Genomic DNA, 26,233 nt, shown 5'->3' with positions numbered 1-26,233 from the left:
CTGCAGATGCAGAAACTGAGGCCCAAGAAGTTAGGTGATTTCCTGACACCTGTTCCAGGTAAGCACCCTCAAACAGCCTGGTGGCTTAAAAGATTTTTTTCTCCCATTTTCTTCATCTCCAAGATAAGCAGTTTCCTCTAAATAAAATAAGAGATGAAGTCAAATCTTTCTGAAGACAGTACTGCTGCCTACAGCCTTCTTTAAATCCATATCTTTATATATGTATCTCTAGTCTCTAGAAAGCAGGATGTGTTGAAAGGCTTAGGGGAGAAAGTAGGTCACTACAATTCAAATGGATGATTCAGTATCTTTAAAAATGGAAGAAAAAAATTAACCAACTTGCTAATCTAAATGTTAGCCAACCAACCTCCCACCACTTACATTTTGTACTGTCTCCTTCATTAATGCCTTCCTGCTATCCTTTTCTATGAAAAAACACTACATCTGGGAAATTTTTTTAAAAAAATATTTTATTTTATTTATTTTACAGAGAGAGAGAGAGAGATCACAAGTAGGCAGAGAGAAAGGGGGAAGCAGGCTCCCTGCTGAGCAGAGAGCCCGATGTGGGGCTCGATCCAAGACACTGAGACCATGACCTGGGCAGAAGGCAGAGGATTAACCCACTGAGCCACCCAGGTGTCCCTACATCTGGGAAATTTTAAAGCGTGTTATGCTCACACAATTACTGCTGAGCTGAAAGGGTAGAGCAAGGTGGATGTTCCAGCACCACACTACTGACCTGGCTTCAATGTTCCCATGAGTCTCTGATACCTCCCCGTGACTGAATAGATGGGCCCGTTGGGGCCTTTATTATCACAAAATGAAAACAGGGTTAACTTGTGTTATGAAGACTTAATGAAGAAAACCCAAAAAGCCTTTTTTCCTAAAACAAAGAAGTCCATACAATTGGGCATTCGGATAAGTCACTTTTTAAATTTTAATACCATTAAACTAAAAAATAATCAGAAGAGCTCAAGAAATTTTATATACACAACAAAAAAAAACTTGACTCTCAGTTTTACATTGTTTTAGGACTATTTCTGTATCTTAACTGATCGATGCTGCTCACACATTCATGGTAAGTTATCACTTCTAGTTAAAAATGGAAAACATGGGCGCATGGGTGGCTCAGATGGTTAAGTGGCTGAGGGTCCTGAGATCGAATACCACATCAGGCTTCTTGCTCAGTGGGGAAGCCTGCTTCTCCCTCTGCCTCTGTTACCCCCATTTGTGCTCTCCCTCTGTCAAATAAATTTAAAAAAAAAAAAATCTTAAAAAAAAAAGAAAAGAAAAACATTCCCTTAATAGAAAGGCAACAAAGACTTGAAGTTCAATCATTTCTTCTGCCATGAAGCTTTCCTATGTCCCCACCCTAAAGGCATTCTGATTTCCTCTGCATATATATTTAGTTCATTCATTCCTCTTATTTTCTCTTTTTTGGAAAGCAGAAATTTTATCTTATTTAATGTCTCCTACACTGGTAGTATATGAGACAACTGTATGGTGAATGAATAAGTAAGGCTCAAGGAGATGGTCATTTTGTGGTACCCCAAAAATGTACACAGGAGGAGAAGGTATCTAGGCATGTGAGGCCAGGGCAGTTCTTTCCATGCTTAGTAAGGGATATAGTTTTTCAAAGGCTGAAGTTAAACTGGCAAAGGGTAAGGCAGAAGAGAATATGTAAAATATTCCCACAGACATAAAATACTCTTATTCTCACAAAACCAACTGAGGGTTGTTGGGGGGTTGGGATGGTAGGGCCAGGGTGGTTGGGTTATGGACATTGGGGAGGGTATGTGATAGAGTGAATGATGTGAAATATCATTCACATGTAAACCTGATGATTCACAGACCTGTACCCCTGGGGCAACTAATACATTATACGTTAATATAAAATAATTTAAAAAATAAAGAATGCTTCTCCAATAAAATAAAATAAAATAAAATAAAATAGTCCTCTAGAATCTCAGGGTAAGATACAACAAAAAGGAAAGTGGAAAAGCATTCTAATTTAGTTTTTTGATTTTTTTTTTAAAAGGTTTTATTTATTTATTTGACAGACACAGATCACAAGTTAAGTAGAGAGAGAGAGAGAAAGGAGGAAGCAGACTCCCTGCTAAGCGGACAACCTGATGCAGGGCTTGACCCCAGGACTCTGGGATCATGACCTGAGCTGATGGCAGAGGCTTTAACCCACTGAGCCACTCAAGCGCCCCTAGTTTTTTTATTTTTTGCCCATGATATACTGTAAAGATAAGAATGGGAGAAAGTGAGGTACAGTTCTCCTCAATTCATCCACAGTACTATATCTTTTACCATCACTTTCCCCACCCCAGCCCCCCAAAAAACAATATAAAAAAAAGGTTACCTGTGCCTATCATTTTAGAACTATGGGGAAAGTAAGTGGGTGGTTAATTATAAGTCTATGTACTTAGTTATCTAGCAACTAAAATCATGCCTTCTTAAAATAATCATTTTGTAAACTTATCATTTTCATAACTATTCTAAGAAACCCTGTCACTATTTTTTTTTTTTTTGCCTGTCACTATTTTTACTTATTATTTTATTTTACAGTTTTCAGGGAAAGGAGAGAGGAGGTGAATATTATGAGTGAGTATAATTAAATCACTTTTTTAAATGGCTATTTTTATACTTACTTCTTCTCCAAAATTACGTGAAGTAGATTACTTCATCTCACTGTAAAATGTTACAAGCACAAAGTGGTATGTGTGCATTCTAAAGATAAACAAACTTAAAAATTCTGGATGCTCTTGCAGCAACATCTGTGATTTTCTAATTTTTTACTCATTAAACCAACACTTCAATAAATGTACATGCTCATCTATTCAGAGAGTCAACTGTTAGCATTTCCTTCTAAAATAATGATGTACTAACATACATACAGAAGCAATGCTTTTTCACAGCTGACCCAGGTTATTTCCTGTTATTCTACTCTTCAAATAGATGGGCATGTACATTTATTAAAGAGTGTGATTTAATGAGTAAAAAATTAGAAAATCACAGACGTTGCTATAAGAGCATTCAGAATTTTAAGTTTATCTTTAGAGTCAGAGAATACATGCAGATATGGAGAGAAAAAGATTTCCCAATTACAAAAATATCAAGCGGGCATTTAAAAACTCTCAACTCTCAACAAACTCATATAAAAATGGAAAGGATATTTGTATACCTAAACATATTATCTTATAAAAATATCATTTGGTTGATACATAAATAGACCAGATACTCAACAGGAATCTAAAACACCTCACTATTTAAGTCCTTAAACTAAATTGCATTTAAAATATATACAGCTTTAAAAAAAAAAAAAAAAGATAGATATAGCTATTTTATTTCTTTTTCCTTGAAAATTTAAAGGATTACTTCTTTGAACCAACAAGATACTTAGATTAAAGAGAAAGCAAGAGAGTTCAGGTAACAGAGAAAAGAGATATAATGGGGAGGCAAAAGCAGAGAACATGCATAAGCTCAAAAAGAACAAGACAAAAAAAAAAAAAAAAGACAAAAAAAAAAAAAAAGAACAAGACAGACTACATATGTATTTTATATTATCTGAATCAAGCTATTTTCCCCTGAACAAAAATGTCAATTTTGGTAGGGAAACATTCACTGGAATAAAATAAGCAATGAATGATTATAGGAATCATTGTTGGGTATAATGGCTGTGGCTTAGTGTGTTATTTTAAATTCACTTATTAAAATGAAAACCTCTATGGGAAATAAGAACAAATAAAAGCAAAGCACAGTATGAAAGATTTTATTAAGAAAGGTACTAATTAAAGAGCTAATAATATAAAGTAGTTAACTACTTAATGTTTTGTAATAGGCCATGCCACTCTCATCAGTATTTATTATTTTTTAAATAATTTTATTTATTTATTTGACAGAGAGCACAAACAGGGGGAGTAGCAGGCAGAGGGAGAGAGAGAAGCAGGCGCCCCGCTGAGCAAGGAGACTGACATGTGGCTTGATCCCAGAACCTGGGATTATGACCTGAGTGGAAGGCAGATGCTTAACTGACTAAGCCACCCAGGCGCCCCAATACTTCATTTCAAAGGTTTTACATTCCAATTCTGAGTACCTTAAGGACAGCCAAAAACAAGATTCAAAATGCTTCCAAGAATTCCTATATTCTTCTTAAACAACATCTGAAAATACAACCCACAGAAAGCACAGTAACCTTAAGGAGGTCTTAAAGCTAGAGGTTAGAATTTTTATCTCAATCACCTAGTCAAACTGACATTTAGAAAAAGTTGGTAACTAGCTTTAGCTCTGAAAACAAAGAATGCAGAAGTATTTGATATCTTCATTATCCACAGCTTGCTGAGAGATGTTACTTTCCTTTGATGGAAGTCAAGAATCAAATTCATCTCAATTATTACAATGACTTTAAAGATTTTAATCATGTGAAAACCTGGGCTATATTGTTTAAAAGAAGAATTTATAACATGAATGGGGAAAAGAAATTAAATGTTATTAGAATAATGAAGCAACTAGATCATGCTACTTTTGTTCCATCTTCACAAATTTATAGCTATGAACATTTGCTACTATCCTGTTTGAACCATGCTGAATTAATAACTAGTCATGGTAACCCTCAGAAGTCAGGATTTGTGCTCTATGGCTCAGGCTCTACCCTGGCTCTACTTCCAAGATTCAGGATAGTCAGAGACACAGTTTTGACAAAGACAATGCTGTCTAACAATAAAGTGGCCTTGACATGAATCAACAAATAGCAAATGCTTTATCACTCATTATAAGTTTTACCTCTTGAGGAAGTTCTAGTTTAGAACGGTCAGTTCCTTCTTTTGACTGAAGGCCCATCAGATAAGGGACAGGAGCATCAAGAAAATGTAGCAGAGAAGCAGGGAGGATGGGCACATAAACATGCTGCCACTGAAATGGGAACAAAAGTGTGGTGATGCCTTCCGCCACAGTCATCAAGCGTTGATAATCTGTACAGAACAAGGAAAAAAGGAGGGGAAGATTGCAAATAAAAACATAATCACAGCATTAAGCTTGAAAATATTAATTTTCAGAAAAAAATCTTATTATAATAAATAAAATATTTCTTTGTGATCATGCAGAAAATAGGTCAATTCTTTCCCAGCACAATTAAAGAGTTCAATGGTTTCACTTGAATGGTACTAAGGGGGTTTGAGTAGGTGGGAAACATTATCTTATTCTTGCTTCTGAAATCACCAGTATGTAAGTTTACATTCCCTTAAAATGTGGAGGAAAAGAAGAACTAATAAAATTGCTTTTGGTATGTCTCCCACTGAAGATGTACTAGGATACTGCTACTGATGACTTTTTGTATACATGCATATCAATATAATCCCCAATTCAGAGGCTCTTTTTTTCTTGTATATATGATCAAGGTTATGGCCTGTGGTTATCCTGATTGTATTTATCTTAGCCTTCATTTTATGGGTATAAGAAATCAAAGATACATACATTCATAATCATTCTACCTAATTTAACCCCAACTACATAACTATAAAATCTAGAAACAAAGTGAAAGTTACCTGAAAATTAAAGGTTGATTTTTGCTTGTGTTTTCTTCAGATGAATTAATCAAAACTACAAACTGCTTATAATATTAAAGTGCCCTCCCAATTTTATTGAGATATAATTGACATATAACACTGTATTAGTTTTAGGTGTATGACACAATGATATATGTATATACTGTGAAATGATTACCACAGTAAGTTTGGTTAACATAAATTACCTCACACAGTTACAAACAAGAGGTGACCCTCTTAAACTACTCTGCCATGGGGGTGCTTTATACGTCCATTGACTATAATCCTTATTTAAGCCTTTAAAGACAGATGTGTTTAGAATTCATTATTTTTTTTTTTATAAAGGTAGTATTGTGGGGTGCCTGGTAACTCTCTCAGTTAAGCATGCATCTGCTTCAACTCAGGTCATGATCCTGAAGTTCCAGGATCAAACCCTGAGCCTCGAGTAGGGCTCCCTCCTCACAGACAGTCTGCTTCTCCCTCTCCTGCTCCTTCCCGCTCATACTCTATTTCTCTCTCTCTCCCTCAAATAAATAAACAAGTAAATAAATAAATAAATAAGATCTTAAAAAAAAAAAAAAGGTAATACTGTGCATATACCATATACATGAAATATCTAGGTTAGCACGCTGTAATAAAACACATTAATATTTCTTTTTTTTTTTTTAAAGATTTTATTTATTTATTTGATAGACAGAGATCACAAGTAGGCAGAGAGGCAGGCTGAAAGAGAGAGAGGAAGAAGCAGGCTCCCTGCCGAGCAGAGAGCCCGATGTGGGACTCGATCCCAGGATCCTGGGATCATGACCTGAGCTGAAGGCAGAGGCTTAACCCACTGAGCCACCCAGGTGCCCCTACATTAATATTTCTGTAGCAAACTTTGAGCGTCCCAATAGGACAGATAAAAAATTTAAATAGGGTCACGCTGGTTCAAGTCGGCTTTTTCAATAAATGAGTTTCAATAAATGAGTCACCCCAGTTGAGGTCCAGAGAAGCTGGGCTGAGACTGCTAGTACTCAGTGGAGATGGGATAGTCAAAGAAGATCAGATAATCAGCTACCTACCACTTTGCTAGTCAACAGGCAGATGTCTGAGCCATAGGAGATGGGAGTCTTCATCACACGGGTGTGGGTGCACAGCTGACCTGAAACCCCTGAATCTGTTGAATGTCCCTACTAACTGTAGCTCTGAACTATGACAGGACTCTATAATGGCACTTGCCCTGTGGGCTTTTTTCTCCACTGTGGGCTAAGTAAGGACAGAATGGTACCCATTTTATCCTGTTCTGCCCATAAAGCACAGGGCCCAGTTTATTGCAGTGCTGATCAGCTGATCAAAACTTACTGACCAGGGGCGCCTGGGTGGCTCAGTGGGTTAAGCCGCTGCCTTCGGCTCAGGTCATGATCTCAGGGTCCTGGGATCGAGTCCCGCATCGGGCTCTCTGCTCAGCAGGGAGCCTGCTTCCCTCTCTCTCTCTCTGCCTGCCTCTCCATCTACTTGTGATTTCTCTCTGTCAAATAAATAAATAAAATCTTTAAAAAAAAAAAAAACAAAAAAACAAAAAAAAAAAACCCTTACTGACCATCCCCCTAACCCCAAATTTCTTTTTTTAGAGCAAGTGTGAGTGTGCAAGCACATGCACAGGGGAAGGGGCAGAGGGAGACAGAGAATCTCAAGCAGACTCCACACTAAGCATGCAGCCTGACGTGGGGGGCTCGATCTCACAACCCTGAGATCATGACCTAAGCTGAAATCAAGAATTGGATGCTTAACCGACTGAGCCATCCAAGAGCACCTACTGCCCAAATTTAATGTGCTATCAAATGTTATAATTTTCTCCTCTTCTTGTAAAAGTCTTAACAAAACACAAAAAAATAAGGGGTAAGAAGGCATGCAGATAAACTATGAAAAGGCCAAATTCACGGAACCGTCTTTAAGATATTCTTTTGTTGGTCACCCATTTCAACCAAGGATTGGAGTTTTTTTATTTTTGTAACTTTGGCACCTTATCCCAGTATCTGACATATAACGTATGTTCAAAAAATTTATTTTTTAAAGATTTTATTTATTTGGGGGGGGCTAACGAGGGGGAGGGTCAAAGGGAGAGGGGAAGCAGGCTCCTTGCTGAGTGAGAGCTGGAGCCTGACATGGGGCTGGATCCCATGACCCTGAGATCATGACCTGAGCTGAAGGTAGACACTTAACCAAATGAGCCACTTAGGCGACCCTGTAAAAATACTTTTTAAACAAATAAATGAATTAGTGGGATCAGACAACCTAATTTTGCTGGATAGCCACAACTTAAATAGACAATAGATGTTACCCATAAGAGACTAAAGAACTAATTTTTCAGTAGGAGAAAATGGTAATTACTCAGACAAGAAACTGTGTACTCAAAAATGGTATTTCTTGGATGTTCATATAATTCAGTTAATTATCTGCATGCCCACTTATAAAGAAAATTCAAGGGGCATCTGGGTGGCTCAGTGGGTTAAAGCCTCTGTTGTTGACTCAGGTCATGATCTCAGGGTCCTGGCATCGAGCCCCACATTAGGCTCTATGCTCAGCAGGGAGCCTGCTTCCTCCCCTCTCTCTCTGCCTGCCTCTCTGCCTATTTGTGATCTCTGTCTGTCAAATAAATAAATAAAATCTAAAAAAAAAAAAATTCAAATATCCATTTATTAAGCCATGGATACTGTCCATTACACAGAGAATTTTTACCAAGTGACTCATTCTAACTATGTTTAAGTAGACCATGTAGGGATCAGAACTACTGATCCCCAGAAAAAATTATCAGATTTAAACATTTTTTTCTCCTTTATATTAAAAATGTGAAGATTTTAATAGTGAAACATAATGTGGGTTTCCCAAGGCTGTTCAGAGTAGAAAAAAGGACTCTCAGGAAACCTCTACAGCCTTTTGGAAGTGGCCAGAGAATTAAAGCACATTGTTGGGGCACCTGAGTGGCTCAGTGGGTTGACGCCTCTGTCTTTAGCTCGGGTCATGATCCCAGTGTGCTAGGATCGAGCCCCATGGGCTCTCTGCTCGGTGGGGAGCCTGCTTCCTCTTCCTTCTCTGCCTGCCTCTCTGCCTACTTATAATCTCTGTCAAATAAATAAATAAAATCTTAAAAAAAAAAAAAGCACATTGTTGCTCTACCAGGAAGATGTATTCCCAATGTTACTCTGAAGTCTGAGGAAACCAGAGCTCATTGAAAAATTAAGGGAAAGGGGGGAAAAAAGGAAGAAGGAAAAGAAAAATTAAGGGTAAGAAAAAATTAACTTCAGTCACCTCATTTACATATTTTACAATTTGACTATATTCAAAATGTATAGTATGTACTATGTAGATGGGCTAATAGAAAAATAACTTGATTGTTCTGGTATTTATTTGCTAACTTTTAAAAACTGCTATTAGGGTGCTTGTCTGGCTTAGTCAGAAGGGTATAACAAATCTTCGTCTTGGGATGGTGAGTTTGAGACTCACATTGGGTAAAGAGATTATGTAATTAAAAAAAATAAATAAAAGTTGCTTTAGTTTCATTGTGGGTTCTACAGAGTTTTATTGTTGTAAAAAGTTATAAAAATAAACTATCGGGGGGTTTTTTGGTATTGTTAAAGATCAGTTTTCTAAGACAATCACTTCCTTAAAAAAGTCAATGTTTCTAATTTAACTAGTTTCTTTAGGGGAAAAAAAGTATAACACTAAATCAAAGTTTTAAAAAAGAACTACAGTTTTGGGGCGCCTGGGTGGCTCAGTGGGTTGAGCCGCTGCCTTCAGCTCAGGTCATGATCTCGGGTCCTGGGATCGAGCCCCGCATCAGGCTCCTTGCTCGGCGGGGAGCCTGCTTCTCTCTCTGCCTCTCTCTCTCTCTCTGTCAAATAAATAAATAAAAAACCTTAAAAAAAAAAAAAAAAGAACTACAGTTTTTACATAACATTAAATGGGAGAAAAAACTGCTTAAATGGTTTTAAGTAATTTAATGTTGAAGGATATTCTTCCTCCAATCCCTTACACATTTCTAGCTTATGAATAACTTACTTAAGAATAATGTTTGTTTCTTTGTTTGAAGATTTTTACCTATTTATTTGAGAGAGAGTGCACCTCGAACACACAAGGGGGTGGTGGAGTGGTGAGAGGGAGAAGCAGGCTCCCCACTGAGCAGGGAGCCTGAGGGGGGCTGAGATCATGACCTGAGCCAATGGTAGCAGCTTGGCCAACGAAGTAATTTTTTTTAAAAGATTTTATTCATTTATTTGACAGAGAGAGATCACAAGTAGGCAGAGAGGGAAGCAGGCTCCCCACAAAGCAGAGAGCCTGATGCGGGGCTCCATACCAGGACCCTGAGATCATGACCTGAGCTGAAAGCAGAAGCTTAATCCACTGAGCCACGCAGATGCCCCTGGAATAATTTAAAAATATATATATATTTATTTATTTGAGTGAGAGAGAATGGATCAGGGACAGAGGCAGAGAAGCTTGACTCCTCGCTTAGCCGAGTAGGAAGACCCATGTGGGATTTAATCCCAGGACACTAAGATCATGACCTGAGCTGAAGGCAGATGTTTAACTGACTGCAAGCCACTCAGGTGCCCCAAGAATAATGTTTTTAAGGGGTGCCTGGGTGGCTCCATTGGTTAAGGTCCGATTCTTGGTGATCTAATGGGTCATGGACTCATCGCTCAGCAGGGAGTCCACTTGAAAGATTTTCTCCCTTTGCCTGACAGTCCCAAACCCTTTCCCTGCTCACACTTGTATGTACAAGCACACATACTCTCTCTCCCTAAAAATAAACACATTTAAAAAAATAATAATGTTTTTAAGGAAAAGGAGGAATGAGAAGATCCATTTGGTTAAGAAATAGGAATCATTTATTCTAACAATGCTCTTCAGTCAAAAGTCCCAGGAACACACCTGTGTTTGAACAAGGTGGGTTTACTACTCCTTATGGACAGGGAGCACACACACCTTGGGGATCTGTGGAGTGTCTTCATAAGAGGGTTTAGAGATAACCTATTACAGCATGTGGGCGGGGTTTGTGTAATTTTAGGGAGGGTATAAGGAAGTAGAGACTTGCTTTGCATTAGATACTGTCACAAATCAAGGCAATTCTATGACAGGGTATCTCAACAAATCTGATCTACAAGGAAGGCAGATTAATATGGGTTTAGAACTGTATTTGGTAAGGAAGTGAAGCAGCAGTTTGTATTCAGTGAGAGATGATGTCTGGTATTCCGTGAGGTGCACAGTGATGTTGCTTGAACTGGATGTTCCTGTTGGACTATTTAAATTCTATAGAACAACATGGCTCAGTTGTGAGCATCAGATCAGTATGCAGTAACAGTGAGCTCTAGCTTGAGAACTAGATCAGTTCCTGGCTATCAGGGGCTACTTTAATATTTCTTTCTCAATTGTAAGTCAGACAGAGGTAAAAGGCTCAAGACTATAAGCAGTCTGGTCCTGTACCATTTACATATTTATCACCCCTCAGCTCCAAATTCACTCAGCACTAGTCTATGATAATGGACTAAACTAAGCATTTTTTTTTTTACAGTGAGCACAATGCTAAGCTCTGCCAGGAGAAGGCAATGCAGAGACACTGTGGGAAGAAGGAGTTTCGCTTCTCAGTTCCAGTGCACAACGGCAGTGTTTTGTTTGTTCATACTCCTGTTGCATGGTTGATCAGTGGTGTGGTTGTATGAAGACATCTGGTAGGTAACACTTCCTCAGCCATATGCCCAGTGGAGCAGCCTCAGTGACTGGGCCAGTGGTCACTGTCTCATGGCCCCCCCAACGTGGATATTGTATACTCAGATCTCACACTGACAGTGGTGTTCTGACAGATCCTGTGCCCACTAACCAGCCACAGCTCAGTTGTACCTCAAAGGTTTGTTTCCCCTTGCCCAGCGACTAAGGATCAGATCTGGACCAGGCACTTGCTTGGGTATTCTACGTCTACTCTTGCCAGTTCTGTGTTCTCTTCAAGACTTGTTGAAATGCCACATCCTTTTTTATAATGCAATTTTTTAGCAGAAACAAGATAATTCTTTTTAACTGAATCAAGAAATAAAAGAGCTTTCTTCTTTAAGTATGTTTTGAAAAATTTAAGGAAAATTATTTTTGTTTCATATGCAAAGTGAAGAATGTGTGAAAGACATTATTTTCATATTTAAGACATGCCTCAGCATGGCATATGAGGTTCTTCCTGACTTGATCCTTTCCTGCCTCATTTCTTACTACCACCCTATACACAGTCAAATCATTTGCCTATAATTAATTCACTGAACCTAACATGTTTTCACAGGTTTCTATGCCTTTGTATATACTTTTTCTCTGTCTAGTATATACAAAGACATACTTCCCCTTTCAGGGCTTGGCTGAGTTCCACTTTTTCCTTAGTGTACCATCATCTGCCAGAGAGCAATGACTGTATTTTTAATATTAATAATATTAATATTTTATATTTTTATATCTTAAAATTTTAAATAGCTAATATTTTATTTAATATAAATATTTAATATCTAGTATATACAAATAGATCTATATAATATATATTTAAAATACTTTATATCTTAATATATTTTCAATAATAATATCAATATTACTATATTATTAATATAGTATCACAGTACTATTATTATTAATAAATATAATAACTATTTTTAAGTATTTTAAATATCAGCTTATACATAGTAAGTGGTCACTAAGTGTGTGTTAAGAAATTACTATATTAAGGGGTGCCTGGGTGGCTCAGTGGGTTAAGCCTCTGCCTTTGGCTCAGGTCATGATCTCAGGGTCCTGGGATCGAGCCCTGCATCAGGCTCTCTGCTCAGTAGGGAGCCTGCTTCCTCCTCTCTCTCTGCCTGCCTCTCTGCCTACATGTAATCTCTGTCTCTCAAAGAAATAAACAAAATCTTAAAAAAAAAAAAAAAGAAATTACTATGTTAATATCTAAGGCATTAAAATAAAACTATTTAGACATTAAAAAAATTATGCTTTACCACATTATATAGAATATACTGTCAAAAATTTGCCTAGCAACAGCTTGTATGCAGACCCTGGGAGGGCCCTGCCTCCACCATCTCAGGTCCTGTCTCACCAGCATCATTGTGGAGAACAAGGTCAGCCCCACCAGGACAGCCGATGGCCCCGCAGCTACACCTGAGGTAAGGGGCACAGGACCATCAGTGGCATAAGGCAGCTCCAGTGCTGGCCAGCAGCTTAGTATCCGAGGAGGAGGAGGCCATGTTGAGTGGGATTTGCATACTGCAAGGTGCTGCAGATGGAGGTGTGAAGCTGGTGGTGGCCAGCATACCTCTGATGAACATCATGATATGGCTAGATTACACACCTACAATCCTGGGTACTGTGACCGGTCACCCCCTGATGCTGGCTTTGAATTCTTCAGTGCATGCATCATTCGGTTCATTTCTCTGGCTCTGGAAATTCATCTCAGATATTGCCAACAACGTCCTACAGTACTTCAAAATGAAGGGCACAGCCTGTGGAAGCTCCCAAAGCAAGAGCTAGGATTACTAGTTTTCTTTCTTTCTTTTTTAACCAGTTTTCTAATGGCAGAGAACTTGACCTCTGATCTCAGCAAGTATGGCAATGATGTGAAGAAGCTGTAGTACACTTCACTTTAGCCAACCTAAATGTACTTGTTTGTCCTCTCGTCCCCACACTGACCTGTTTTCTTAATAAACTATTGTAACAGCAACAAAAATTACATAAAGCTCAAAAAGACATCACAAAAGACAGAATACAAATCCAAATCAACATAAAAAAAATTCAACCTCAAAAATCCCAAGCATAATGAGCCACATTTTGCTTATCAGGTTCACAAAGATTTAAAAAGAAAATCACAGCAAAGGTGTGGAAAAAAAAGTGTTTTCGTAAGTTGCTAGAGGTTTCTATTTGGCAGTATCTATCAAAAGCTTAAAAATATACAGAATTTTTGACCCAGCAATTACAATTTTAGGAATTCATCATCTAAGTATACAAACACGTAAGTACATGATATGTTATGTACAAAGTGTCATTTATAACAGTAAACTACTTGTAATATCCCAAACACCTAATAAGAGGAATCTGATTACTACAGTTATGGCTAGTTATATAATGGGATATACTGGAGTGATTAAAAGCACATCTATATTATTAACAGAGAAAACCGACTGTCTTTGGCAGCAAATAGGTATTAAGAATTTGCTAAAATTCCATTTCTGGGTATATGCCCAAAAAAACTGAAAGAAGAGATTTGAAAAGATATTTGCATGTCCACATTTTTAGTAGTGTTACTCACAGTAGCTAAGAGGTTAAAGCAACTCAAGTGTCCATCAATGGGTGAATGGATAAACATAATGCGGTATATACACACTGGAATATTAACCCTAAAAAGGAAGGAGATTCTGACACATGGTACAACATGGATGAACCATGTTGGTTCACTGAGGTTCTCCTATGTTGTGTGAAATGATAAGCCAGTCACAAAAAGACAAATCTTGTGTGATCTACTTATATGAAGTATCTAAAGCAGTCAGTCATAGAAATAGAGAGTAGAATGGTAGTTGCTAGGGCCTGGAAGGAGGGGGATCTGGGGTAGTGTCCAACAGGTACAGACTTCCAGTGTCACAAGATGAAAAATTCTAGAGACTGACTGCATAACAATGTGAATATACTTAATCCTACTGAACTGTTCACTAAGGAATAATTAAGACTGTGAATGGTATGTATTTCTTTTTTAAAAGATTTATTTATTTATTTTAGAGAGAGCCAGCAAGCGTGCATTGGGGGTTGGGCAGAGGGAAAGGGAGAGAGAAAATCTCAAACAGACTCCCCGCTGAGCACAGAGTCCAACTTGGGGCTCTATCTCATTACCTTGAGATCACAACATGAGCTGAAATTAAAAGTCAGATGCTCAACCAACTAAGCCACCCAGGTACCCCGGTATGCACTTCTTTAAACATAATTTTTTAAAAACTTGCTTAACTAGGGGTCAGCCCCTCGGTGATTCAGTCAGTTAAGCATCCTGACTCTTGATTTTGGCTCAGGTCATGATCACAGGGTCCTGTGATTAAGTCCCATGTAGGGCTCCATGCTCAGTGCGGAGGTGGCTTGAGAGTCTCTAACTCTGCCCCTCCCTCCCACTCAACTTTCCCTCTCTCTCTCAAATAAATACATAAATCTTTAACAACTTGTTAAACCCTAAGCTGTATGAAAATAATTTGTGGGCAAAAGAATCCACAAAAAATGGATAATTTATGAGAATAAATAATTTGAATTTAACTTAAAAAGGATGTTTTATTTGATGTTAGATGACTTTAAAAAAATATACATGTGTTTCAAATTCAAATAGGGTTCTCAAAAATAGGTAATGATCGAAGTATTCATTGAGAATTGCTTTGTATTAAAATTCTTTTTTAAAAAAGATTTTATTTATTTATTTACTTGGAAGATAGAGGGAGGGAGGGAGGATGGTAGGGGAGGGGCAGAGGGAGAAGGAAAAAATCTCAAGCAAACTCCCCACTGAGTGGGGAGCCCGAAGTGGGGCTTGATCCCAGGACCCTGAGATCACGACCTGAGCTGAAGGCAGATTGATCCACTCCATGAAATTCTTATTTAATTCACAATTTTAAGAGCAAAAAGTACATTAATCACAAGTTAGCCATGACACTCTGTAGAACCTCCAAAAATCATTGGGAATGGACTGACATCAGGCATTTTTAAAGCAAATTACTTAACACTAAAATATACCTCTCTATTCATTCATAAGAATATAATTTTCTAACATCCATTACTAAAGTGGTATCTCTTATTATTTCAACAGAAGTTAAGAGAAAAAACAAAGTATCTATGTATATAACTATGTACTTAAATTGTTTAAAGTAGATTAAATATAATGGGTAACTTGGCAAAAGAGAAAACAGACATGGATTATTTTCCCATTTTATATTATTAATAGTTAAATTATGCCTAGCAGTTGTTACATTCTGTAATAGTTGACACAAACAATCTGTTCATTTTAATTTTAGTTCAGTGATCTTTTCAAGTATTTCTATTATGGCAGTATTAATGGCAGTATGATGGACTAGAACTAAAAACTAGAGCCTAGTCTAAACTAAAAAATGCTAAATAAAATAATTTCAAAACACCAAACTCATGAATGAGTGGATTTGCAAAAAGTAAGGGAAGAAGTTATTAGAGGCCAGGAAAAAAAAAATGGGAACAAGAGTCCAGTATGGTAAAGCTGAAGTATTTAGGGGTCTTTGAGGCATGTGCTGATCCAAGGTACGCCTACACCTTCTGTTTTATTTCTATGCATGTTAAAGAATAAAGTCCAAGAAGGACTGGGATTCAGACAGTAGATCCTCTTGCATAAAGCTAGGACCTACATGGGAGAAACCTCAAGGAGAAGGGATCAAGGAAAGAAAAACAAAACAGGAATAATAAAAGAAATAATGCACTGGGGCGCCTGGGTGGCTCAGTGGATTAAGCCGCTGCCTTCGGCTCAGGTCATGATCTCAGGGTCCTGGGATCGAGTCCCGCATCGGGCTCTGCTCAGCAGGGAGCCTGCTTCCTCCCCTCTCTCTCTCTCTCTGCCTGCCTCTCTGCCTACTTGTGATCTCTCTCTGTCAAATAAATAAATAAAATCTTTAAAAAAAAAAAAAAAAGAAAAAGAAATAATGCACTGCCAGGAAAGTTGTCTGGCCTGCCCCTACCTAACTCTAGAAGGGGGCGGGGGAAAGCCTCTTGAGAATTCCTATCTACTATCCAGGTTTTGGGTAAGTTTAGGGCCTAAACTCATGCTATCTGTATGGCCCAAAGAAACACAAAGGTGAGTATTTTGCTGGAGAGTCGGGGGTCGGGGGATGGGGTAACTGGGTGATGTAATGAGCACTGGGTATTATATAAGACTGATGAGTCACTGAATTCTACCTCTGAAACTGACAATACACTACATGTTAATTAATTAAATTTATATTTTTAAAAAATGAAGTTAGGCTCCATGCTGGGTGTGAAGCCTACTTAAAAAAATACTAATAAAGTAGACCTGTGTTGCCAGTGAACTCAGATGCTTGGTGAAAGAAAATATAAATTATTCCTAGAGGAAGAAACCCTCAATCTTTAACCCATCAGATACTGAATTTATCTGATAAATAATATGAAATACATATATTTAATATGTTTATGGAAATTAAAGAAAGAATTAAGGAGTAAAACTGTTTTAGGGCCACTGAAAGTAAAAGGTCAAAGGAAGGATTAACTACAGACTAAACACAGGGAAAAAGAGAATTAGTAAGCTGGGAAACAGATATGGAGAAATCACCCAGAATGCATCAAAAAGACAAAAAGAGAGGTTGAGAGATATGGAAAATTGAGTGAAACAGATTAACAGGTTTAATTAAAGTATCAGGAGGAAAAATAGAAAAAAGGTAGATGGAAGCAATATTTAGAAAGATGGTTGAAATTTTTCCAAAAACTACTGAAATACATTAACCTTAGATTTCACAATGAATCACAAGAACAAATAAAAAAACACTCATCTAGATAAATTACAGTCAAAATATAGGTCATCAAAGGCAAAAAGAAAATCTTATATACAGCCAGAGTGAAAAGACAGATTTCTGGCCATGGAATGACAATTAGGGTTACTGTAATAAATTACTTCTCAACAGCTACACCGGAAACCAGAAGATGGTAGCATCTTACTCTCAAAGTGCTAAAAGAAGGAAAATAAAAAACCAGTTTTAACCTAGTATTTAATATTTAATAAAATCATTGAAAAACACAGGTAAAGGGAAAACAGTTTCAGATGAACAAAATCTCATTGAAAATATCACCTCATTTGGGGAATGTCTAAGGATATACTTTAGGAAGAAGACTGAACCAAGAACTATTTAAGATACAAAATAGAATGTGAATTTTCAAGAAACGGCAATTGTGGTATTAAAAAGAAAACCACAAGGAAACCTGGTGGCTCAGTTGCTTAAGCATCTGCCCAAAGTCCTAGGATTGAGTCCTGCATTGGGATCCCTGCTCAGTGGGGAGTTTGCTTCTCTCGCTCCCTCTGTCCCTTCCCTACCTCCCAACCCCTACCCCACTTGTGCTCTCTTGCTCTCTCTAGGGAAAATAAATAAATACAACCTTTAAAAAAAATAAAAAAATTTAAAAAAAGAAAAGAAAAAGAAAACCACAGATCTAAAATGGAGTTACTTATACTAGGCCATGTTACCAACCCAGGACTTAGTACCTAATCTAATTACAGTTTCAACCTCCCCCAGAAAAGCAGTCTTAACTGGTCAGTCTGGAATTTCCTGGTCAGCACTGCTGAGGTAATCCTCCTAGTAAGACTGTTTGTCCCCATAGGAAGGTGACCTCACCCCAAATAATCCTTTCTTCTGTTTATGACTTCCTTGTCCTGCATTTAAAAACCTTTCCCTTTCTAGGGGCACCTGGGTAGCTTACTGAATTAGGGGTTTGACTTCAGCTCAGGTCATGATTCCGGAATTCTGGGATCAAGCCCCAAGTCGGGTTCCCTTCTTGGAGAAAGACTGCTTCTCCCTCTCCTCCCCAGTTGTGCTCTCTCTCACTACTGTCACTCTCTCTCTTAAATAAATAAATAAAATCTTTAAAAAACAAAACAAAAGAAAAGACTTTCCCTTTCTATAGACCTTTGGAGTACTCCTGTATTTGCTAGATGGGATACTGCCCAATACATGAATTAATAAAGACAATTACATCTTTATAATTTACTTGGTTGAATTTGTTATCAATAGTTGGTAAAGTTAAACAAAATCAGGTGTATCAAGTAAAAATGTCCTATATGAAGGATTAAGAAAATTCCGAATAACTATCAAATAAGCTGTGATGGGGGTGAGTGCTATTAAAGCATTTTATGATATTAATATGTATTTTTAAAGATTTTATTTATTTGACAGAGAGACACAGCAAGAGAGGGAATATAAGCAGGGGAAGTGGGAGAGGGAAAAGTAGGCTTCCCACTGAGCAGGGAACCAGATGCAGGGATCAATCCCAGGGCCCTGGGATCATGACCTGAGCTGAAGGGCAATGCCTAATGACTGAGCCACCCATGCGCCCCACAGTATTAATATTTTAAAGATTCTCACTGACATAAGACTGTTTATGTTAAAATTCCAAATTTTACCATTAAGAAAGGAAAACAGAGCTGATAACACAGAAAAAAAACTGCAATGAGAAAAAGAGCCATTTCAGTTATTTAAAAAAAAGGCAAAAAAGGAAGAAAGGCCAGACAAATGGTCAAAATAAAAAAATTTAAAAATTCTTAGAATCAGGGGCACCTGGGTGGCTCAGTGGGTTAAGCCTCTGCTTTCGGCTCAGGTCATGATCCCAGGGTCCTGGGATCGAGCCCCACATCGGGCTCTCTGCTCAGCAGGGAGCCTGCTTCCCCCTCTCTCTCTGCCTGCCTCTCTGCCTACTTGTGGTCTCTCTCTATCAAATAAATAAATAAAATCTTAAAAAAAAATTCTTAGAATTAAATAATCAAAACACTAAGACTAAGACTTGTGGGATGTAGCCAACACAAGATCCAAATGCTCAAAGACTCAAATGTTAATATCTAGGGAGAGGGGAAAAAGGAAGATTTAAAATAATTAAGTCCAGGAGGTGCCTGGGTAGCTCAGTGGGTTAAGCCTCTGCCTTCAACCCAGGTCATGATCTTGAGGTCCTGGGATGGAGCCCCACATCAAGCTCTCTGCACACCGGGGAGCCTGTTTCCACCCCCCTGCCTGTCTCTGCCTACTTGTGATCACTGTCAAATTAAAAAAAAAAAAAAAAAAATCTTTAAAAAAAAAATTAAGTCCAAAGGAAACAGTAGAAAGAGAAGAACAATAATGGAACTAGAAACTAAACAAAAAAAGATGTATTTATTACATCTTTATCTAAATATTCTTCATGAATATTAACAAGGGTAAACGTTCTTTAAAAAGAGTAACATAATCAACACACTTCAGGTAAAGATAAGCAAGGAGAAAGGGCACAAATAAACAGCATTCAGAATAAAAAGGGAGACAAAACTACAGATAAAGCAGAGACTATGAAGAAAAGGAAATATTAAGACCTTAGGCAATAAGTTTAAAGTTTAAGGCAAATAGGCTGGAAGTTTTAGAAACTTGTTCCTAAAGAAAATATAAATGAACAAAACTTGATTCAAGAAAAAAAATTAAATAAATTGATCCAAGAAGAGAGAGAGGAGCTTCTTCTAGGTTGGAGAGATACACTGAGGTGTTGTGTCCCAAGAGCAGCATGAAAACTCTGTAGCACCCTCCCCCATCCCCAGGGCATTTCCTACAAATCTCTTCCATTTGCCTGTTCCTGAGTTTTAGGTTTTTATAATAAACCAGTGATAGTAAGGAAAATGCTTTCCAGAGTTCTGTGAGTTCTTCTAAGCAAGTTACTGAGTCTGAGTGGTGGGTTGTGTAAACTTCTGAACGTGGAGTTGTCTAGGCAGCAATGAGGGTTGCCTGGACACCCCATTTGTAGCTAGTGCCTGAAGTGAAGACCAAACCCCTAAACCTGTGGAGTCTGGTGTTAACTCCAGGTAATTAGTATCACAATTGAACTGAATTGTTGCGTACTCAGTTGCTGTCAAACTGAGTAGAAAAGAAAGCAGCTCTTGTTTAGTGTCAGGAAACACCTATCATTTGGTTTCGGAAAATGCAGGATTCACTAGAAAGGCCCCGATTCACAGAAATATGTGATTTGGGAAGAGAAATGATGGAAGTGCGGGGGATTAGAAAACTTTGATTCCTAAGTGGCCTGATGGTCACCAAAGTTATGGAACAGCAGCTGAGAGGTAAGTTATGGAAGTCAAGAGTTACCAATGGAATTTATAGATGAATCCAACTCCTGGGAAACTGGTTCATGAGATGCCTGAGGAAATGCAAACCAGTAAGAAAAAAAATGCAATATACAATCCCTTCATTACTATTATCTATAACAAAAATAAAATTAAGAGAGTGCTGGGTCACACTTGACATTATACCAAGCTGAACTTCTGCGAAGTATCCTTAAGGCTGTCCCAAAAGGGAAAAATTATGTGAGGCCAACAAATAGCATTTCTAAGAGACTTTTGGTCACTCAAGTTTATACTGCAGAGTGGGGCAAAACCAAGAAGCTACTGAAACCAGGGGGTATAATGTGAAGGTGCTATCTCATTTTATAGATCAGTATCAACTTCTTAAAGAATCCTTTTTAAAACGGATTGAGAGAGTAATTCAGGAATGGTATCTTTGTTTTGAAATGCTGCAGGGTGGAAGAGCATGTTTGGGTTGATTTAAGACCCACAGTTAACTATGAGAGGATCACAGGTAGCTATCCATGATCCACACACATAGCAGGTTACTCCTGAAGGAACAGAGAGTCTGGTGGACTAGATAAAAGTTTTTGTAAAGTCTGTTTATCCTGAGGAAAGGGGACTGCCTGACTCCCTCTTAAATACCAAGTGGAACATCCTAGATGAAGCAGTTAGTTATTGGCTTCATATGCAAGCTCTGTAGGATTGGCTTTACAGTAACTGGGATACTCACCCACTGAATATGCCCATTTCCCAGGTCATGGTAAATTCTAGGGGCCCCTTCTGCATAAATACCTCATGTAACCTTACTGCCACAAAATCAGTCAGAGAAGCCTTCTCAAATTTGCAATCTTGAATGAATTTGCTCCTCATGAATCTTAAAGGTGCTAATAAAAGTATTAAATTAACAAGAATACATGGAGTGGCAGGGGGGAGTCAAGGGACTTTTCCCAGCAGGGTGGAAATCTTGTAAGTGATTAAGAAATAGGGTGAATAAAGCAAATATTGATAGGAGTGAAACAAAGAGGAAAAGGAAAATGAGTGTCAAGTGACTCATTCTAGCAGGGTGTAAATCTTTAGATGGTTACTGAAAAATGGGATGAGTAATACAAACATTTATGGGGCTGAAACAAAGTTGTAATAATAACACTCTCTAAGGCTAGATAGACCAAAGGAACCCCTTGTTGGTACCCTTACATTAAAAGATGCCAAACAAGTTGGGTCTATTTTCTCCTGTTTGGAGAAATTTCAAATGTGGGAAAGGCAAAGATTATAATGAGAAACCAGACCTGCAATCATCTAGGGCAACAGTCAGGCAGAGTAATCAAGACAAAGATCAACAGGGGCACCTGGGTGGCTCAGTCAGTTCAGAGTCCGACTCTTCGCTGAGGCTAGGGTCATGATCTCAGGCTTCCTGGGATTAAGGCCCGTGGGGCTCTGTGCTCAGCCAGGGAGTCTGCTTGTAGGTGTTCTCTCTCTCTTCCTCTGCCCCTCCCCACTTGCACACAAGTGCTCACTATCACTAAAATAAATAAACAGATCTTTAAAAAAAAATCTAAAGATTGACAAAAGGGCCAAGTTCTCTTGGCTCACCCCCTTGTGGAGACCCAAAACCTAACGCACAAGAGTGGGGAAAATGGTCAGTGAGAAAAGAGAAGTTTCTGAAATCCTTTACTTAGGAGCCTCATGTACTGTGGTACCAAGACCCTTTAGTGAAGTCGTAATGTGGGCTACAATTAGATTGAAAGAACATAAGAGTTTAAAGGTTGAAAGCATTAAAGTTTAAGTTTGGGTAAAAATTACAATGTTTAAATAGGCTTTACCTCAAACTACATATTTAATGCAATCCCTATCAAAACACCACTAGCATTTTTTCAGAGAGATAGAATGAACAATCCTACAACTTTTATGGAGCAACAGAAGACTACAAATAGCCAAAGCAGTTCAGAAAAACAAAACTGGAGGCATCATGATTCCAGATTTTAAGCTTTATTACAAAGCTATAGTCATCAAGACAGCGTGGTGCTGGCAGAAAAAAAGACAAACAGATCAATGGAACAGAACAGAAAACCAAGCACTAATCTTCGATAAAGCAAGAAAACTAGACAGCAGTCTAGTTTTCCCAACACCATTTGTTGGAGAGACTGTCTTTTTTCCACTAGATACTTTCTTATAGTAACATGCAGTAACACGCAGAAGTAACATGCAGAAGAATGCACAATTAGTAACATTTTAGTAACATGCAGAAGAATGAAATTAACCACTTTCTTATACCATACACAAAAATAAATTCAAAATGGATTAGAGACCTAAATGTGAGATAGGAAATCATCAAAATCCTAGAGGAGAACACAGGCAGCAACCTCTGTGACCTTGGCCACATCAACTTTTTACTGGAGGCAAGGGAAATAAGCAAAGATGAACTATTGGGACTTCCTCAAGATAAATAGCTTCTACAGAGCAAAGGATGCCTATGGAATGGGAGAAGATATTTGCCAATGACATATCTGATAAAGGGTTAGTATCCAAAATCTATAAAGAACTTATCAAACTCAACAACCAAAAAACAAATAATCAGTTTAAAAATGGGCAGAAGACACAACTAGACACCCTTCCAAAGAAGACGTCCAGGTGGCTAACAGACACATGACAAGATACTCAACATCACTCATCTTCAGAGAAATACAAATTGAAACCACCATGAGATATCACCTCACACCAGTCAGAATGGCTAAAATTAACAACACAAGACACAATAGGGATTGGGGAGGATGCAGAGTAAGGGGAACCCTCTTGCACTGTTGGTGGGAATGCAAACTGGTGCAACAACTGTGGAAAACAGTATGGAGGTTCCTCAAAAAAAGTTAAAAATAAAAATATCCTACAACCCAGCAACTGCTCTATTAGGTATTTACCCAAAGGATAAAAAAATACAAATCTGAATGAATACATATACCATGATGTTTACAGAAGCGTTATCAATAACAGCCAAACTATGGAGTGCTCTAATGTCCATAGACTAACAAATGGACAAAAAGGATGTGGTGTGTACACACACACACACACACACACACCACGGAATATTTCTCAGCCATCAAGAAAGTGAAATTTGCCATTTGTAACAACATGGATGGAGCTAAAGTATATTATGCTAAGTGAAATAAGTCAGTCAGAACAGACAAATACCATATGATTTCACTCATATGTGGAATTTAATAAGGAAAACAGGTGAGTTTACCAGAAGTGGAGAAGGAAACAAACCATAAGAGACTCTTAACAATACAGAACATACTGAGGGTTGATAAAGGGAGGTAGGTGGGGCATGGGCTAGATGGGTCACGGGTATTAAAGAGGGCACTTGTGTGGGCACTGAGTGTTGTACATAAGTGATGAATCACTGAATTCTACTCTAGAATATGTAAACTACCTAAACTATAAATAAAAAATAAGTAAATAAATAGGCTTTACCTGAATGTTTTATGGCAATGGATATTTTGTATGACTGTATAACACTTCCCCTAGAAGTAAAACAGAAAGCACATAAATTGCCCTTCAAACAATATTAACTGCACATGCCACATGGGAGTAAGACTGCCTGAGCCTACACAGTATACAAAAGTAGCAGGAGTCCTGGTATGGCCAAATTCCACACCATAGCCCTATATGAACAGTGCAGACTGAGGCTATGGCAAAAATTGTGAGCACCTCCCAGTGACGAGTATTAGGATGCTGGAGTAGAGAACTTCTAGAGGCAATTACTAGCTTGCTTACTGGACATTAAACTGTTCTTATTAATGAAAGACATGAGATAAACTTGAAATACTCATGATGTCCTAGGTTATGTTGGAGAAACACTCTAACAGAGAAGGAACTGTTTAGATGAATTCCAAAATCAAATGGAGACTGTTGCCTCTTTTCCCATAGGACTGACTCTGAAATGTATAAGAGCTGCTAGATTCTATTGTCACTTGTAGAATCCTGAAATCTACCTGTACTGTAGCTGAATCTAAGCAGGAACCTAAGGTGTGCCCTTCCAAAGGTAGAAGCATCTGAGTTGAAATAAAAAGGAGGACTAGTAGCTGAGGATAAAGGAAAGAATAAATGAGTTATGCAGTAAGGGAAATACAATATTCACTGACACCTCAAAAGAGGCTTAAGGTAAGAGATAATATTGTCTCTTACCTCAATTATACCAGATGCCTTCAAAGGTGAAACCATGTATTGCTTAGACCACTACTGCTTTTGGAACCTGACAAGACCAAATGGAAGTCTGCAAACCAGAGTGACCTTAGCCTAGGAAACATTTTCATTCAATAAGGATGATGGACTGAACTGTTAATGACAATGGGACTAGTAATGTAACAGCATCTTTTAACTACCAGGGTTCTTTTGCTATATGGGATCCACAGTCAAATACCAGGGGGTAGCCTGTGGTATAGTACAACACCATAGGTGACAACAATGATGATGGTGATGATGAAGGAGGAGGAGGAGGAGGAAGAGGAGAAAAGGTAGAAGGTGGGGGGCAGGAACGGAGGGAGAGATAAAAAACCTACATAAACTATTAAAGAGACTGATCTGGTACCTTACATCTTCCCAACAAGACCTAACAGTTTACAGACAAGTTCTCTTAAACAGTCATGGAACATATATTTACAACCTTAAATGAAGTTTTCTCTATCTCCCAGAAAAAAAAACAGAACATTTTCCAACTCAATGTATAAAGCTAGAATAGCCTTAATACTAAAAATAGAAAAGATAGTACAAGAAATGAACATTATAAGCCAATCAATAAAACACATAGATGCAGGGGCACCTGGGTGGCTCAGTGGGTTAAGCCTCCGCCTTCGGCTCAGGTCATAATCCCAGGGTCCTGGGACCAAGCCGCATATCGGGCTCTCTGCTCAGTGGGGAGCCTGCTTCCCTCCTCCTCTGCCTGCCTCTCTGCCTACTTGTGATCTCTGTCTGTCAAATAAATAAATAAAATCTTTTTAAAAACCACACACACACAGATGAAAAAAAATTCTAATAAAAGTACTAGCCAACCAAATCAAGGCATATTTAAAAAATAATAATGCATCATAGCCAAGTAAGGTTTATCTCAGAAATACAGGAATGGATTTTCACCTTAGGTGATCAAAACAAGAAAAACATGATCATCTTATTTGATGTAGAAAGAGCATCCAATAAAATACAATAGGAATTCATGATTTTTAAAAACTTGAAATAAAAGTTACTTCTTTGGGGCACCTGGGTGGTGGTACAGTGGGTTAAGCCTCTCTGCCTTCGGCTCAGGTCATGATCTCAGGGTCCTGGGATTGAGCCCTGCACTGCCTACTTGTGATCTCTCTCTGTCAAATAAATAAATTTTTTAAAAAAACCTTTTTTTTTTTTTTTAGATTTTATTTATTTATTTGACAGATGGAGACCACAAGTAGGAAGAGAGAGAGGGGGAAGCAGGCTCCCCACTGAGCAGAGAGCCTGATGTGGGACTTGATCCCAGGACCCTGAGATCATGACCTGAGCTGAAGGCAATGGCTTAACCTACTGAGCCACCCAGGCACCCTAAAAAAAAGTCTTTTAAAACAAAAAAAGGAACTTCTTAAACCTAGTATAAGGTACTTACCAAAAACACTACAGAAAATGTTATACTATAGTAAAACATTAAGTGTTCTCTTCAGTGGCACCTAGGTTTGGTTACACATCCACCTCTTGGTTTCTGCTCAGGTCATAGTCTCTGGGTTGTGAGACTGAGGCCAACCCCTCACCTCGTGCTCGTGCTGGACATGGAGCCTGCTTGAGGTTCTTCTTCCCCTCTTTCTCTGCCCCTCCCGCCATGCACTCTCTC

At 38.2% G+C, this 26,233-nt stretch overlaps 1 protein-coding gene across 5 annotated transcripts in view; it reads right to left on the bottom strand.

Annotated features, from left to right (window-relative positions):
- Positions 1 to 26,233, bottom strand: part of DENND5B (DENN domain containing 5B) — a 201,861-nt gene that overhangs the window by 73,137 nt on the left and 102,491 nt on the right. For all 5 annotated transcript variants that reach the window (XM_044228352.1, XM_044228353.1, XM_044228357.1 and 2 more), the window contains one exon: positions 4,789 to 4,976. In XM_044228352.1, the coding sequence (XP_044084287.1) occupies positions 4,789 to 4,976 (188 nt within the window). The remainder of the gene's footprint in view (positions 1 to 4,788; positions 4,977 to 26,233) is intronic.

This window comes from Neovison vison, chromosome 12, assembly GCF_020171115.1.
Source record: "Neovison vison isolate M4711 chromosome 12, ASM_NN_V1, whole genome shotgun sequence".
In the NCBI taxonomy this organism is placed as follows: Eukaryota; Metazoa; Chordata; class Mammalia; order Carnivora; family Mustelidae; genus Neogale; species Neogale vison.
This window is presented reverse-complemented; position numbering and strand designations above follow the sequence as displayed.